This window comes from Ambystoma mexicanum, chromosome 13, assembly GCF_040938575.1.
Source record: "Ambystoma mexicanum isolate Mex_15411 chromosome 13, UKY_AmexF1_1, whole genome shotgun sequence".
Taxonomy (NCBI): domain Eukaryota; kingdom Metazoa; phylum Chordata; class Amphibia; order Caudata; family Ambystomatidae; genus Ambystoma; species Ambystoma mexicanum.
In genome coordinates this window covers 698,389,072-698,404,367 of record NC_090938.1, presented here as the reverse complement: position 1 = coordinate 698,404,367, position 15,296 = coordinate 698,389,072, and the positions used below count along the sequence as shown (strand labels likewise).

The 15,296-nt window shown below is 47.1% G+C and overlaps 1 protein-coding gene across 2 annotated transcripts in view; it reads right to left on the bottom strand.

Moving 5' to 3' along the window:
• THRA (thyroid hormone receptor alpha) overlaps nucleotides 1-15,296 on the bottom strand; it is a 946,869-nt gene that overhangs the window by 77,332 nt on the left and 854,241 nt on the right. For both annotated transcript variants that reach the window (XM_069634782.1, XM_069634783.1), the window contains exon 6: nucleotides 10,509-10,656. In XM_069634782.1, the coding sequence (XP_069490883.1) occupies nucleotides 10,509-10,656 (148 nt within the window). The remainder of the gene's footprint in view (nucleotides 1-10,508; nucleotides 10,657-15,296) is intronic.

The window sequence follows — 15,296 nt, the reverse complement described above, 5'->3', positions numbered from 1 at the left end:
AATGTACTTCAAAGGAAAAATCAGTGTGAAAAAACAAGATATTGGGATAGCAGAGTTGAGCAAAGGTGACTCCCTTCCCCGTGTTTTCAGCATGGGGCAAGGTGGCACACTTGGGCTTGAGACCACACTGGGGCTGATGAACACGATTCTGCAGGTCACTCTTGGGCCTTTACATAGTTCAACAAATTGTCAATCAATATTCACTCATCAGCTTTCTCTCATCCAAGTTCTCTCGGCCCCTTTTACGGTTCAACAAATATTCAACAAATATTCCTTTTGATTTACTGTTCAACTTAGGTTCACCCAACGTTTCTTTCCTTGGTTCCCCTCAGTTGGGCTCGGTATGATGCTGGAAATGCATCGGAGGGACAGGGCCTCCATATCCTTGTCCATTACTGCTCTTTATCGTGTGTTCTGTTGTGTTTTCTGCGCAGGAGTTCATGCGGGACTCCTGGCGGTGCAGCTCTCTCTCCTTTTGGTTTGGTGAACGGACCCGTGGGATACCCTTATGGCACCCATGGGTAGGGGTACAACCCTGTGCCCCTAGTGTATGTTTTTGGGCACCTGTGCGTGACCCACAGAGCCGGGTATGGGCTGGTGGCAGCTCCGTGCTGAAATGACTGGTGCCCTGAGCATCCTCCATTTTGGGATGCCGAGGCCCTGTCATTGGAATCGGTAGATTCCCGATGGAGACAAAATGGCCCCCATGGCCTCTTGCCTTCCATCACCTGTTACCCTGATCTTCCCAAAGTCCCGGGAAGCCCTGCCTCTGTCCCTTCCCCTGACTGGCTGTTGGGTGAAAGTTCCGTATATGGTAGTGTGGGGAAGTGCCGACCAGACTGGCTGGAGCCTGCTCAATGACCGTATGTTGTGGGTATGCCTGTGGGTGGGAACTGGGTGAATGGAGTGTGTGAAGAATATACATTCTATGTTGTGACTGTCTAGTATCTGGTGTTTGACACAATGGTTGAGACAGCCCTGCTCTAAAATGGTATGAATGCAGCTTGGAATGTTGAATGGCTCGGTACTTGTCCCAATACACATAACTTGTTGTGAGTGTCTGGAGAGAAGTGAATGGCCTGAATACCTTGTGTGCCTGATTGGCTGCCTGCCTGCATGAATGCCCATAGTCGTGATTGGATGCTTGAGTGCGACCCAGCAGAATTAATGGGAGATCAACAGTATATCTGGGGACTTCTCACTGCTAGGAACCATGTTCAGAAGCTGACGTCCACTACGACGAGTAACTCGAGTGAAGCTTAACCTTGAGCCCTGCTGGACGAGAAGAATTGCTGTTGCTCTCCTTCGCATTCTGAAAGCTGCTGTGCTTCAAGAACTGACCCAGAGAGGACCTGGTAAGGCGACCTCTTCCTGAGCTACGAGGGACCATCGTGCACAGCTGATCTTTGCCTAAGCTCCCTGGTAGACAGACCTTCGACAGACTGCCGAGCCGATACGGGGACTGCTGCGGAACTTCAAGGAGAAGCACCCGGACTGTTGTCCGCCACTGTCGCCGACCGCCGTCGCCGACCGCCGTCGCCGACCGCCGTCGCCGTGCTCCTGTTGCCTAAGAACGTCGTTGATCCAAGGACGCTCTCGTCTGCATCGTCACCACTGTATCCTGCTGGAGAAGGCCTGACTGTCGATGCGCCGAGGAGCATCCACCGGTGGGTTTCCCGCCACCCAAAGACCACAGAGACGCCGACGACTCGACACCCTTGCTGGGCCACAGTTCTTCAACTCTTTGCGGTCCAGAACTATCGACACCGAGGTGCCCCGCACGCCTCTTCCTGGCAGGACGTTTACGCTTCCCGGTCAACGAGCACTGCTAGGAACGACGCAGCCACTTCACCGTCGTAGCTCGACTTGTTCTCCGTCGGACGTTCGACGACCCGTGACTCCTGCCTGAACGGGACGACACTCAAGAAGGGTTGTCGATTTCCCTGACGCGGAACACTACAACACCAAGGCACTTTGGGGTTGCAGAACTATTGGGAAGTCTGAGGGTGAACAATATATGGACTGGGCTTGTATCTTTCTTCTACAGGTTGCCCAGGTGGGGGGGATCTCCACCCAGAGCTGTGTTTAACAGTAGTTACCAGTACTCTGCCTATTGCTCAACCATCCTGCTTTCCTTCCTCTCTCTACTGCTGGTTTCCTCTTTATTTTGATCTGTGTGTCATTCTGAAGGTATGACCTTTAATAAGATCGAGTAACGTTAGTGGTACCACTTTAGAACTGTACATATTTACCATTGTTGATTTTCGGAGCACAAAGTGAGTTATCGTGATCGTGTATATGACTTTGAATATTAATTATATAAAGACTGTGTTTTAACTGATACAGTGTGTGGACATTCCTTTGTGGGTGCTTGGGTACTACACTGTACTTAGGAACCAGCTTGCATCACCTCCCAAGAAGCTAGGCCTTGATTGCTCGTCCATTGCTTCCGTAATAGAGAATCTTGGCAGGGGGCAGGGGTCTCTGTGCCTCCCCTCTACCATATAGAGAGCGGAAGTGCAGACCCCCCCCCTCCGGTCTTTACACTCGAACCCCTTTCAAACACAATTTCTGGGTCTCCCTCGTTCGGGCTCAGACCCGTTTGGTTCCCAAAAGGTTATCACAGCTCAATTCCTTTAGGCTTCCCTCATTCGGGCTTGAGCCTAAACAAAGTGCACAGAGTCTTTCTAATGGGTGCACTTTTGTTTCCTGCCGGACCACTCTGTTACTTTATTTTACAGTTGCTATCTCTTCACAGGCTCCAAGGGGAGTTCTTCTTACCTGTCCCTGCGGTTTCTGGAAACTGCACTGTGGAGGAATTGTGGGAGTTGTAGTGTTTTACAAAAGAAGGATAACGATGCAAATTTTTGTCAGAGGAAGGGGACGATGTTGTTGTGAACTATAGGGTATTGTGTTTGTTCTCTTTCGCCTCCCTTTGATGCAGGCAACTGTTCGAATTAGGAAGGGAGCAACGAGGCAGGACTTACAACAACCTATGAAGGTGGGAAAAGTGTTGGTTAGGGGTTTGTCGAAAAGGGGGAAATACTGCATCTCTCCTGAGGGCATTCCTCAGACTGTCCCCAGGGACCCCCTGCTCAGGTGAACCTCCCCCACTGGTCCACCCCAGGGGTCTGGTTCCAAAGGTGATGGCCGTGCCATAGCCACCTGTGACCACAAGAAACATCTGAATCATCAGCAACCCGTGATAAGAAAACAAGTCTAAGCTAGCCAATAGTGACCACAAGAGACATCTGAATCATTAGCATCCAGTGATAAGAACACACGTCTAAACTAGTCAATAGTGACAACAAGAGAAATCTGAATCATTAGCAACCAATGATAAGAACACAAGTCTAAGCTAGCCAATAGTGAGCACAAGACACATCTGAATCATTAGCATCCAGTGATAAGAACACACGTCTAAGCTAGCCAATAGTGAGCACAAGAGACATCTGAATCATTAGCATCCAGTGATAAGAACACACGTCTAAACCAGTCAATAGTGACAACAAGAGACTTCTGAATCATTAGCAACCAGTAATAAGAGCACAAGAGACATCTGAATCATTAGCATCCAGTGATAAGAACACACGTCTAAGCTAGCCAATAGTGAGCACAAGAGACATCTGAATCATTAGCATCCAGTGATAAGAACACACGTCTAAACCAGTCAATAGTGACAACAAGAGACATCTGAATCACTAGCATCCAGTGATAAGAACACACGTCTAAACTAGTCAATAGAGACAACAAGAGAAATCTGAATCATTAGCAACCAATGATAAGAACACAAGTCTAAGCTAGCCAATAGTGAGCACAAGACACATCTGAATCATTAGCATCCAGTGATAAGAACACACGTCTAAGCTAGCCAATAGTGAGCACAAGAGACATCTGAATCATTAGCATCCAGTGATAAGAACACACGTCTAAATCAGTCAATAGTGACAACAAGAGACTTATGAATCATTAGCAACCAGTGATAAGAGCACAAGTCTAAGCTAGCCAATTGTGAGCACAAGAGACATCTGAATCATTAGCATCCAGTGATAAGAACACACGTCTAAGCTAGCCAATAGTGAGCACAAGAGACATCTGAATCATTAGCATCCAGTGATAAGAACACACGTCTAAACCAGTCAATAGTGACAACAAGAGACTTCTGAATCGTCAGCAACCAGTGATAAGAACACAAGTGTCAGCCAGCCAATAGTGACCACAAAGGACATCTGAATTAACAACCAGCAATAAGAACACACATCTAAACTAGTCAATAGTGACAACAAGAGACATCTGAATCATTAGCAACCAGTGATAAGAACACATGTCTAAACCAGTCAATAGTGACAAGAGACTTCTGAATCATTAGCAACAAGTGATAAGAGCACAATTCTAAGCTAGCCAATAGTGAGCACAAGAGACATCTGAATCATTAGCATCCAATGATAAGAACACACATCTAAACCAGTCAATAGTGACAACAAGAGACTTCTGAATCATTAGCAACCAGTGATAAGAGCACAAGTCTAAGCTAGCCAATAGTGAGCACAAGAGACATCTGAATCATTAGCATCCAATGATAAGAACACACATCTAAACCAGTAAATAGTGACAACAAGAGACTTCTGAATCATTAGCAACCAGTGATAAGAGCACAAGTCTAAGCTAGCCAATAGTGAGCACAAGATACTTCTGAATCATTAGCAACCAGTGATAAGAACACACGTCTAAACCAGTCAATAGTGACAACAAAAGACTTCTGAATCATCAGCAACCAGTGATAAGAACACACGTCTAAACCAGTCAACAGTGACAACAAGAGACCTCTGAATCATCAGCAACCAGTGATAAGAACACACGTCTAAACCAGCCAACAGTGGCCACAAGAGCATCTGAATCAACCACCAGTTATAAAGGGTAGTCTAAACCAGTCACCAGAGACTACACAATGCATCTGCATTAACAACCAGAGAGGGAAAACAAGAATAAGCCAGCCACCAGCAACCACAAGAGGCATCTAACTCACCCACCGGCGACAGGAAGGTGAGTCTAAACCACACACCAATGACTACCGGAGGCATCTGAATCAACCACTAGCGATCGGAAGGCGAGTCAAAACAGCTACTAGTGACCACAAGAAGCATCTGAATCAACAGCAACCAGTGATAAGAACACAAGTTTAATCTGGTCACCAGCGACTACAAGAAGCACCAGAATCAACCACCAGCAATGGGAAAAAGGTCTAAACCAGCCACCAGCAATGCCAGATTTTACGCTGAATTTTCCCAGATTCACGAAAAACCCTACTATCCTATTTCAGGTATTGCACGAGTCCGAACCTACCTTCAGGAGGCCAGGGAAGATTGTACAAGTAGGATGGAGAATATATCAGAGCAGGAGCAATGGGACAGTTTTAATGGCCATGTGGAGTGGTGATTACAGAGTAGTGGTAGATGGTGTGGATGGTGGTTCATTGAGCTAGAGGTGGAATGGGGAATGTGTTCGCTGTGGAGGATGCTTCTCAGGGAGATTAACCTTGGGCACTTTTCTGCCTGCAGGTGTGTGAGATCAGGCCAGATGTTGAAGGGGAGGAGGGGCTTGGTTGAAGAAAGCCTGGATGCTGGTTCCTGCTCTCTCCCCCCTTACATTTTGAGGTTTGTTTGGCCATGCATTGGGTCCTGGTGATATTGTGTCTGCTGAAAATAGAGAATTTCTCTCCCAGGTAAGTGGGGAAAGCATCTTTACAGTTTATCTGGCATGCCTTTGGGATAATGCAGTAAAAACCAATTGCAAACTATTAGACCAAGAGTCTGAATAAAGCACCAGAGACGAGAAGACGAGTTCAGACAGAGTAAATCAAAGAAGAGTGTGAACCATGAACCAGCTGACAGAAGGAGCTTAAACCAACCTAGGGAGGAATACAGAAATGTTCCCAAAGTAACGACCAATGATAAGACAAAGAATGCGAACAAACAACCTGGGAATAGAAGAGTACAAACCAACCACCAACGCCTAGAAGTAGAGTCCAGATGAACCATCAGCAATCGGATGCGTCCTAACGAACAGGCCAAGAGAACAAGTACGGACCAACTCCGAAGCAAAAAGAGCCCAACTCAAACTGTAGGAAATGCAATAAGAAGGTGAAATAACTATTAAAAAACAGAAGAGGCCCAATCAATTGCATGCAACAGGAAGGTAAATTAACTGTCAGTCCAAACCAGTTACAAGAAGAATGCAAGTTAACCATCACAGAACATACGAGTCTTAACCAACCAACCAACCGCCAGTGATTAGACAAAAAGTCCAAATCAACCCCCAAAGAACAGAAAAAGGAGTCCACATGAACCTCTCGCCGCCAGAAGAGTAGGGACCAACCAGCATTAAGTACAATTATAGTTCAAACAAGGTATTATCAAAATCAAAACACGTTCCAACCATATGACAGCCAAACAGCAAAGTCTGAACCAACCATCAGCTATTTGGAAAAAGGCTGAAGGAAAGTTAGGGGAATATAGAATATTCAAATCGACCTCCAGTGACTAAAAGAAGAGTTCAAACCAACCACTAGTAACTAAAAGAAGACCAGGCGAAGTCTATGGGCCTCATTACGACCCTGGCGCTAATGGGTTAACGGCGCCGTAAAAGGCTGCGGTGCCGGTAACCCATTAGCGCCCGATTACGAGGTCCCTTTGCGGGACCCGACCTTAATGGCTGGTCTACACCAGCCGTTAAAGTAGGGACCCGCAAAGGGACCTTGGTGCTAAGTAAGGTACCGCAATTTGCGGTACCCTAATTACCGCCTTCCCCATTCCCATTGAGCCCTATGGGGTAAAAATGGGAATGGGGAAGGACCATGGAGGAAGGGGGAATTACCGCCCCGCCAACCTTGTAATGGGGTGGTAATTCCCCCTTTCTCCATGGCGGAGTCGGTAAGTTACCGGCATGGACCATGGTGCTATTAGCACCATGGTTTTCCACTTGGGTCGTAATGAGGCCCTATGAGTCTAAACTCATCAGAGACGAGAAAAAGTCAGAATGACCCAACAGAAACTAGAAAAACCTGAACATATAGCAACTAGAAAAGGAGTCCAAACCAACAACTCATGGCAGAAAGAAGAGTTAGTTTGAACCAAACTCATCAGAGACGAGAAAAAGTCAGAATGACCCAACAGAAACTAGAAAAACCTGAACAAAGAGCAACTAGAAGAGGAGTCCAAACCAACAACTCATGGCAGAAAGAAGAGTTTGAACCAACTAGCAGCGACTGAAACAAAATTCTGAACCAACTTTCAGAAACAAGAAAGGGACCAATCTAACAACCATCCACCAATAGTAGAGCATGAACTAAACATCAGGGACTGCAAGCAGATAATGCCAGAAACAAGAGCCTGGCCAAGCCAGCTGCAAAATAAGACTTGTCCCAACCCACCAACAAGAACCAGAGCAAAATACCAAATAGGCATCAAATAAAAGAGACAGCCTTAAGTGACCACCAGCAACTGGAAGGATAATCCAAGCAAACTTCTAGTGCTAAACCAACATTCAGCATCTGGCAACATCTGAACCAACCCCTAGTGACCAGAAGCTGCAAATCCCACTGTGATTTACAAGAGGCATGTGGACCAAGCACGTGCAGACAGGAGAATAGACCAAACCAATCAAGCTGGAATTAACTTCCATCTAATACAAATGTCTGAAACAATATAACAAGAGCTGAAACCATTTACTATCTACAGGAAGGAGACTTGCCAATAAGTGGATGACCCAGCCCCACCTCCTGCCAAGAGGGGCATCCTCACCAAATATCAGCAAATTGAAAAATAGTGTAAACCAAACTCCAGCCACTACAAGAAAGGACTGGACCACCTGCACCTGTTCAGTGGACAGACACAACGCTGGAATTACCCACCCACAAATCTATAAGGAGATCCTGAACCAAACACAAAGGAATAAAGGAAAGTCTCACCACCAGCCAGAGAATATGATATGATAGTTGAACAGTAAGGATGTGAAATTATCTCTCATACTCGGCCTGACGACATTTCAGATAGTGCAAGAGCTAAGACATAGATAAGGAAGGGAGGGGGAGAGTGGGAAGGAAATGGAAACAGACCGGCGACTATTGTACTAGGCCTGATGACATTTCTGGTAGACCGGAGAGAACAAACGTTGAGGGAGAGAGGTGCAGAAAGGGAGGGGAGGAACAAAACAAGAGACTATCGTACTAGGCCTGACGACATTTCAGATGGTGCTGGAGGGTGCGTGGGGGAGAAGAAAGGGGAAGGGGGAGGAGACAGACGAGGTTGCCATCATACTAGGTCCAGGAACAATTCTGATGAAGTGCATAGAAGAAAGTAAGGGGAGAAAGGGAGGACATAGGAAAGGGGGAATAGGGAGAAAGGGAGAGGAGGAGAGAACAGAGTATGCAGTCAAAAAGAGTGGCGAAGCAAGAGGGGAGAGCGAATACAATGGCAGAATTCAGTAGTAACACATAATGTTGCAAGCCAGGATACAAGATGAAGATGGGAACAGCATGATTCAGGGCCACCATGAGAAAGGGTGCTGCGCCATGAATAAATGAAGTCCATAAAAGTCAAATCCAGCATTGGCCACAAGACGGTGACGGCGAAACCAGAATGTATCAGGACAGACACCTGCAGAAGTAGGCTGGGAGGGAGGGGGAGGGGAGGCAGAGTAGAAGAATCATAATAGACGTCCAAACCAACTGCTGGTAACTTACACTCAGCGGGTATTGACCAGAAGAATAGAAGCCAAGTAATAGTAACCAAAATCCAATAAAAACAGCACTATCCACCAGGGGATAGACAAGGAGGCAGAATTAATTGTCAGGACCAAGAAGGGGATGTTGAACCTAGCGTACTACCAGCAGCTCAAATGCCCGCCACACAACTCCTGAGAAAAGTCAACACCCCCACAAAACGGAGTACTCGCCTCTAAGGGATGCAGTGCCAGACATTAGAGGTTCTGGTGGCCACTGTTGGAGGTCGCAGCACCCCAATACTCTTGTAGATCAGGATATATTTATAGATGGACTCACAATCAAGGGCACTGGTTGACTGTACTGTAAAGGTCTACAGCAGCTCGCAGTACAGTGTGTTTAGGGACTGTGGTAGCCAGTGCCACCATTGGAAGCATTCTCCACCTTACCAGCAAGACTAGTCTCTCCTCTAGACTCCCTGACCTTGAGGTCCATGCCCACCAGAGACGACCACAGTTGCAGAAATAGCCACAGTGATGCTGACAGGTGCATCCCGTGCCCACGGCAATGCCACATGAACAGTGCCCACGGCGATACCCAAAGTTACTTTTGACCACAATGGCCTCAGAAAAGACATCAAGCACCCTCAATGCCCACCACAATGCTGCCATGCACACGCAAAGCTACAGCTTTGCACACAGATATGTCCATGTGTACGTTTCTGCTAACAGAGGTTCCAAAATACACCTGCCATACCACATCAATGTGCACATGCACACTTCAAGCCACAGAGACATTCACATGCACTCCCTATAGCCACATTGGTGGCCAGATATACACACCAAGCACAGAGCAATTGTCACACGCACACCCCATACCCACAACAATGTCCACAAAGAGAAGCACTGTGATGCCCACCTACATTTTCAAAGCTTAGAGTGACGCTCATATTTAGAAAACGACCCAAAACGTGTATTCAGGTGTCCAAAAATGCCCACATTGGAATCCACACCAGCAGTCCATACTCCCAGCAATGATCAAAGCTATGCTGATATGAACACAACATGTCATGTATGTGCATGCTATGCACTCAGCAATATCAGCAAGCGCATCCCATTCCCACATGCACACACCATGCCCAAAGGCACATCAAATACCCAAGATGTGGCTCAAATGTAGCTGCACAGACTACAGTGACACTTGTGTGTGCAGAAATGTACACAGGGTTACCGGCACCCTTGTTTCCGGACCGGCAAACTTATGAGGCCCTATGAGTCTAAACTCATCAGAAATGAGAAAAGGTCAGAATGACCCAACAGAAACTAGAAAACCCTGAACAAAGAGCAACTAGAAGAGGGGTCAAAACCAACATTTAATGGCAATTCAGTCCACAAAAGGCCCACAGAAGCTCTGCAAGCGATGCTGACATGTACAGCCCATGACACAGGGATATACACATGTGCGGCTTATGCCAGCAGCGATGGCCACACGTGTACTTTGTGCTAATGTCAATGCACACATGTACACCCCAAGCACGTAAATATATGATATGATATGGCATTTATAACGCGCCTATACTCGCGTGTGCACCATATCTCTAGACTGATATCCACGGGGAGATCACAAACCTGCATTAAAGGCAACAAGCCCACTGGCGCACATGAGTGCCCAGACGTGCAGCCCATGGCCTTGCTCCCAGTGGGACCCTCCACGACCATGCCTATGGTCCTAGCCACATGCACACACTGTGCCCCCCGTGTGTACCCGCAGCAGTGCCCCAGTCACTTACAATCCATGGCCATGCCCACAGCGATGCATTTCTTGAAGCGGCACAGCTGGCACTGGTTGCGGGTGATCTTGTCGATAATGCAACAGCCGTCATATTTGCAGGAGTAGGAAGGGTGAAGGTTCTTCTGGATCGTCCGCCGAAAGAAACCCTACAAGGGAGCAGAAGGCAGCGTTAACACTTCCGGAGCAGGGCACGCGTGGGTATGAGGACGCGGAGGATGCTGGGGGCAGAGGACAATGGGTGACTTCATTACAGTATTAAAAGTTGATGAAACTTAGAGTTACAAAGGTTTCCACTGATGGACCTGCAATGCTGCACAGCTGCATGGGCAAAAGGGTGCGCACCGCCTGCATCGTGGTGCAAACTCTGCTGCAGCAACACACCATCCTCATCTTGACTGTTGCTGAAAGGTGTGCACATCCCACCCAACAAAACTGCAGAGTAACACGGTCCCCAGCTCCACCCCCGACCCCCTCCAGATTAGTATTGTTTTTGATCATTTATATCAGAAGCCTTCTGGTTTATCCAAACCTTTGATAATTATACCTTACACAAACACCAATTACAGGAAGGTGATATATTTTACAAATGAAAACAATACTACATTTGATCTCAGTCGAGTGGTCTCCACATATCCCTCATCAGAAACAGTGAAATGCCACAGTCGCATTCAAGGGGAGAACATAAAGTCAGGTGCTCCGCTGTTAAACATGTGAGATAAAAACTCCTGATGGGAGTGTCGCTGTTATTTCATGGTAGGTTCTGGCATCCTCAGGAGCATAGCATTTAGCATTTCAGCCACATGATTCCCTAACCGTGTCACAGCCATGTTAATCAGAAGTGTGTTCCCTCTAAGACACCCCAACCAGCAATCCCCTCCCATTGGGGTTTGGGCATCGATCAACTGATTAGACTTGCTATAACGGCCTCCATCCATGCTTGTACCATTCCTTATCTGGATTATACAGGTCTTTACATATTCTAATGTCACCCGGAGGGTTGTCCCCCCCCCCCCCTCCTAAGACACCCCAACCAGCGATCCCCTCCCATTGGGGTTTGGGCATCGATCAACTGATTAGACTTGTTATAGCAGTCTCCCATCCATGCTTGTACCATTCCTAACCAGGATTATACAGGTATTTACATAGTCTGCAATGTCACCCGGAAGGTTGACACCCCAACCAGCGATCCCCTCGTATTGTGGTTTGGGCATCCATCAACTGATTAGACTGCTTATAGGGCACTCTCATACATGCTTGTACAATTACTCACCTGGTGATACAGGGCTTCTGGATTACACCAGTCTTTTCAAGGATGTAATGTCACTCAGAAGGATGTCCCCACTAAGACACTCCAACCAGCAAAGTGATCTCCCACTAGCTCTCTGTTCGGCAAAGCGCTTCACACGCAGGGATTTGGTGCCAGAGGATCAGAGGAGTCTAGAAGGAGAGTATTTGGTCAGGAAGCGTTGAAGATAGAGTGGTCCCCGGCCCTGGATAGCCTTGTGGATGATACAGAGGGATTTGAATGTAATCCGTGCTGAGACCGGGAGCCAGTGAAGTCTTTGTAGGGCAGGAGAGATGCAGTCCCTGGGCTTGAGGCCAAGGATAAGTCTTGCTGCCCTATTCTTGGTAAGCTGGAGGGGTTGCAGGGTGGAGGAAGGAAGAGGCTACTGCAATAGTCTAGCCTGGAGAGGACCAGAGCACGGATAACATTGAGACTCTGGGGGAAGGTGAGGAAGGGTGGAGTTCCTTTGAGAAGGAAGAGCAGAAAGTGGGACTTCTTGATGATGTCCTGAATATGAGGGATGAAGGAAAGGGAGGGGTTGAGGATGACTCAGAGAATCCTAGCTTCAGAGTAGGGGTGAGCCCATGGAGAAAGGCCAGAGAGAAGGGAAGAAGTAGGGTGCAGGGGACCCAATAGGGAGAATCTCAGTTTTGCTGGCATTGAGGCAGAGGTCATTGGCAGTGCACCAGGCAGGCCTGGATGGCAGAGGAGCAGTCAGGGATGAAGGAGGGTGCAAGGGCGGCAGTGGGAAGTTTGAAGAAAAGTTGTGTATCTTTAGCGTAGCACTGGAAGTTGGGGGAGAAGGAGGAAATGAGTCGTGCCAGTAGAAAGAATTTACAGAAGCTTTAAGGCACAAAGATTTTATCAAGTGACCGAGGACACCCAGATTTAATGTCTTGTGATGTTCGTAACAGAGACAGTGGCAGAAAAGAAATGCAATAACTGCATCCTGCGAAAAGCAAAATACATATAGTCTTTGTTTGCATTGTGAATTTGAGGTGTTTAAGAACAGACTAAATCGGTGACTCACCCCCTGAAGTGTGCCTAAAATAAATCTTTAATGAGTCTAGCAATTATTGTATAGAATTCCAGAAAGACTATTTGTTATTCTTAGTCTTTCTTATTTAGGGTCACTGCTCAAAGTGTTACACTTCTGGAACCCCTTGTTTTTTTAAATTTTTTTTTTTAAAAAGAGGCCTGAACAAGAAACCCAGCCACCCCAGAAACAAATCCACATGGTGCTGGCCACAGTCCCGGAGGTCCGTTTAAAAATATTTTAAAACGAGTTTTAAAAAATGTTCAGGGGTAGCAAGGGAGACCACAGGGGTAGCAAAGGAGACCTTATGGGTCGCAGTTGCGACACCTGGTGACCCCCAAATGACGTCCCTGCGAGGTAGGACTGGGGCAATTAGTCTACCCAGCACCAAGGAAAAAATACCCCACATCTGTGTGTGTCAATTCGTGTCTGTTCAAGTCATACCTTTGAAGTGGCACATTGCTATAACCTGTGGCAAATATTACATTTTAAAGAACATCAGCCAGAAATACCAACCTCACTGTGCAGTTTGTCATTGCCCTGCTGCCCTGTAGACCAGTTGGAGGTTAGCTTGCATTATAGTGCTTGTGGGCCTCAGTGGTAGAAGTGTAAAAAAATAAAAATGTTTAAAAAAAGTAGTGGGCCTATGTTCCCTCTGCCCCGCTCAGTTTTCTGCCCACTCCCCCATACTCACTGTCACCCCCACCATTCAAACCCCATTCCTGGGTCCTTCCTTTCTCCCGCTCCAGCCTGCAACATTGTGTCTTATGACAGCTCTAGTAAAACTGAAGAAAACACAAAGAAAATGCATTGAAATGACACCCATTAGTGTGTAATTGTCCACTCAGCGTGCACCTTCATGCAGCCTTCCCTTCACCACCCACCTATCGCACCTCTTAAAGAACATGGGCAGCCACAGACACGCCCCCCCCCCATTACCTGCAAACATGCCTGAGCCTACAGCCCTTTATGTGCAGATCACGAGCAAGCTAGGCGTTTCGGCTGCCTGGGAATGGGTTTGTATCCAAAGCAGCCTATCGAAATAAATAATTTTCTTCTGGCACCGGCGGGATAGCCAAGTGCAATGTTGCACTGGTTTGACATCAGCAGGGTGCAGGTTCGATTCTCCAATGTGGATGACAGAATTTTTTTTGTTTTTTAAACAGATTTTTTTTTTTAAGGTGCCATCTTGGACCGGTATTGTGGGTCGCATAAAGTAAGGGAATGATAACGGATTGGGCCAAGAAGTATCGGAACCTGATACCCTTTAGTCCCCATGCAGACCCCGACGTTGACCACTGGTGGGCCTGGTCCCATCCACACTTCTACCATAAAGCATGTGGTCTTGCCTCATCCTGGCTTCCAAAGTAGAGCAGCTGACTAGCTTGTAAGCTTCGAAGCACTCCACCAGCTGTGACTGTGGGTTGGGCACATAGTATAGGCCAGTCGATTGCCACCTGTCACTATCCAGATGTGTTGGACTACAACTCCCACAATTAACTATGCTATCAAGGGCTGATGGGAGTTGTAGTCCCAAACATTCAGAGAGCCAAAGGATGCAGACCCCCTGGTGAAGGAGCCACCAAGTACAGGATGGTGCATCACTTAATGCGGTTTGTGTCTTGGGAGGTCGCCCTTATTCTGTGGGTGGTGTGCAAGATATATGGCCCTGCAGCTGTGCTACTTTTTATTGGTTCCATGTAATAATGTCCCTGTAAAAATGGCACCTGGCAAAAAAAGTCACAAGGATAGCGGGCAACACCCCAGCAACTCCCGCTGCCCCACACCCCATATATATGGTCACAATATATAATGTCGCCACAACCTTTTCCCTTTGACATTATGTATGGCAACTATATATATATATATATATATATATATATATATATATATATATATGGAAAATATTACCGGATACCTTTTCATCGTGTGTGGGTTCTGAACGTCCTTTAGGAGTGAATGGGGAGCGTCTGGTGGCAGGGAGGGCCCTGTGAAAAGGGATCTCTGCTGGAAAGTCCATTTAGTCACAAATGGGTTCCACAGCATACAATTTGTCGGACATGACTTGTTGGCACGGAACATTGTGGGTCCACTTGAAGAATAAGAGAAACTATACCCATTAAATAAGAACAACTGAAACCAGAGGACAACACCAGATGCAACCCCACTATGCAGCGAGAAAGCTTCATGGGGTGAGTGCTCAGGATTAGTTCGCAGGTTCAAATCCCAGCAGTCTCAGTCCTTGAATCTTCAGAGGGTGATATGCCAGGCACCGTTAAATAACAGCTATTAATAGGGTGACCAGACATCCTGGTTTTTCCAGCGACAGTCTGGGGAAATCACCCTCCGTCCCGGGGTCCCGAGAGTTTTGGGATTTAATAAACCCTGTCCCAGGTTTCCAAGGGTGGGTGGCTACAGTCCCGGTTTTTGCCAGGACCAGATTTAAAAAATCATGAAATCGGGTC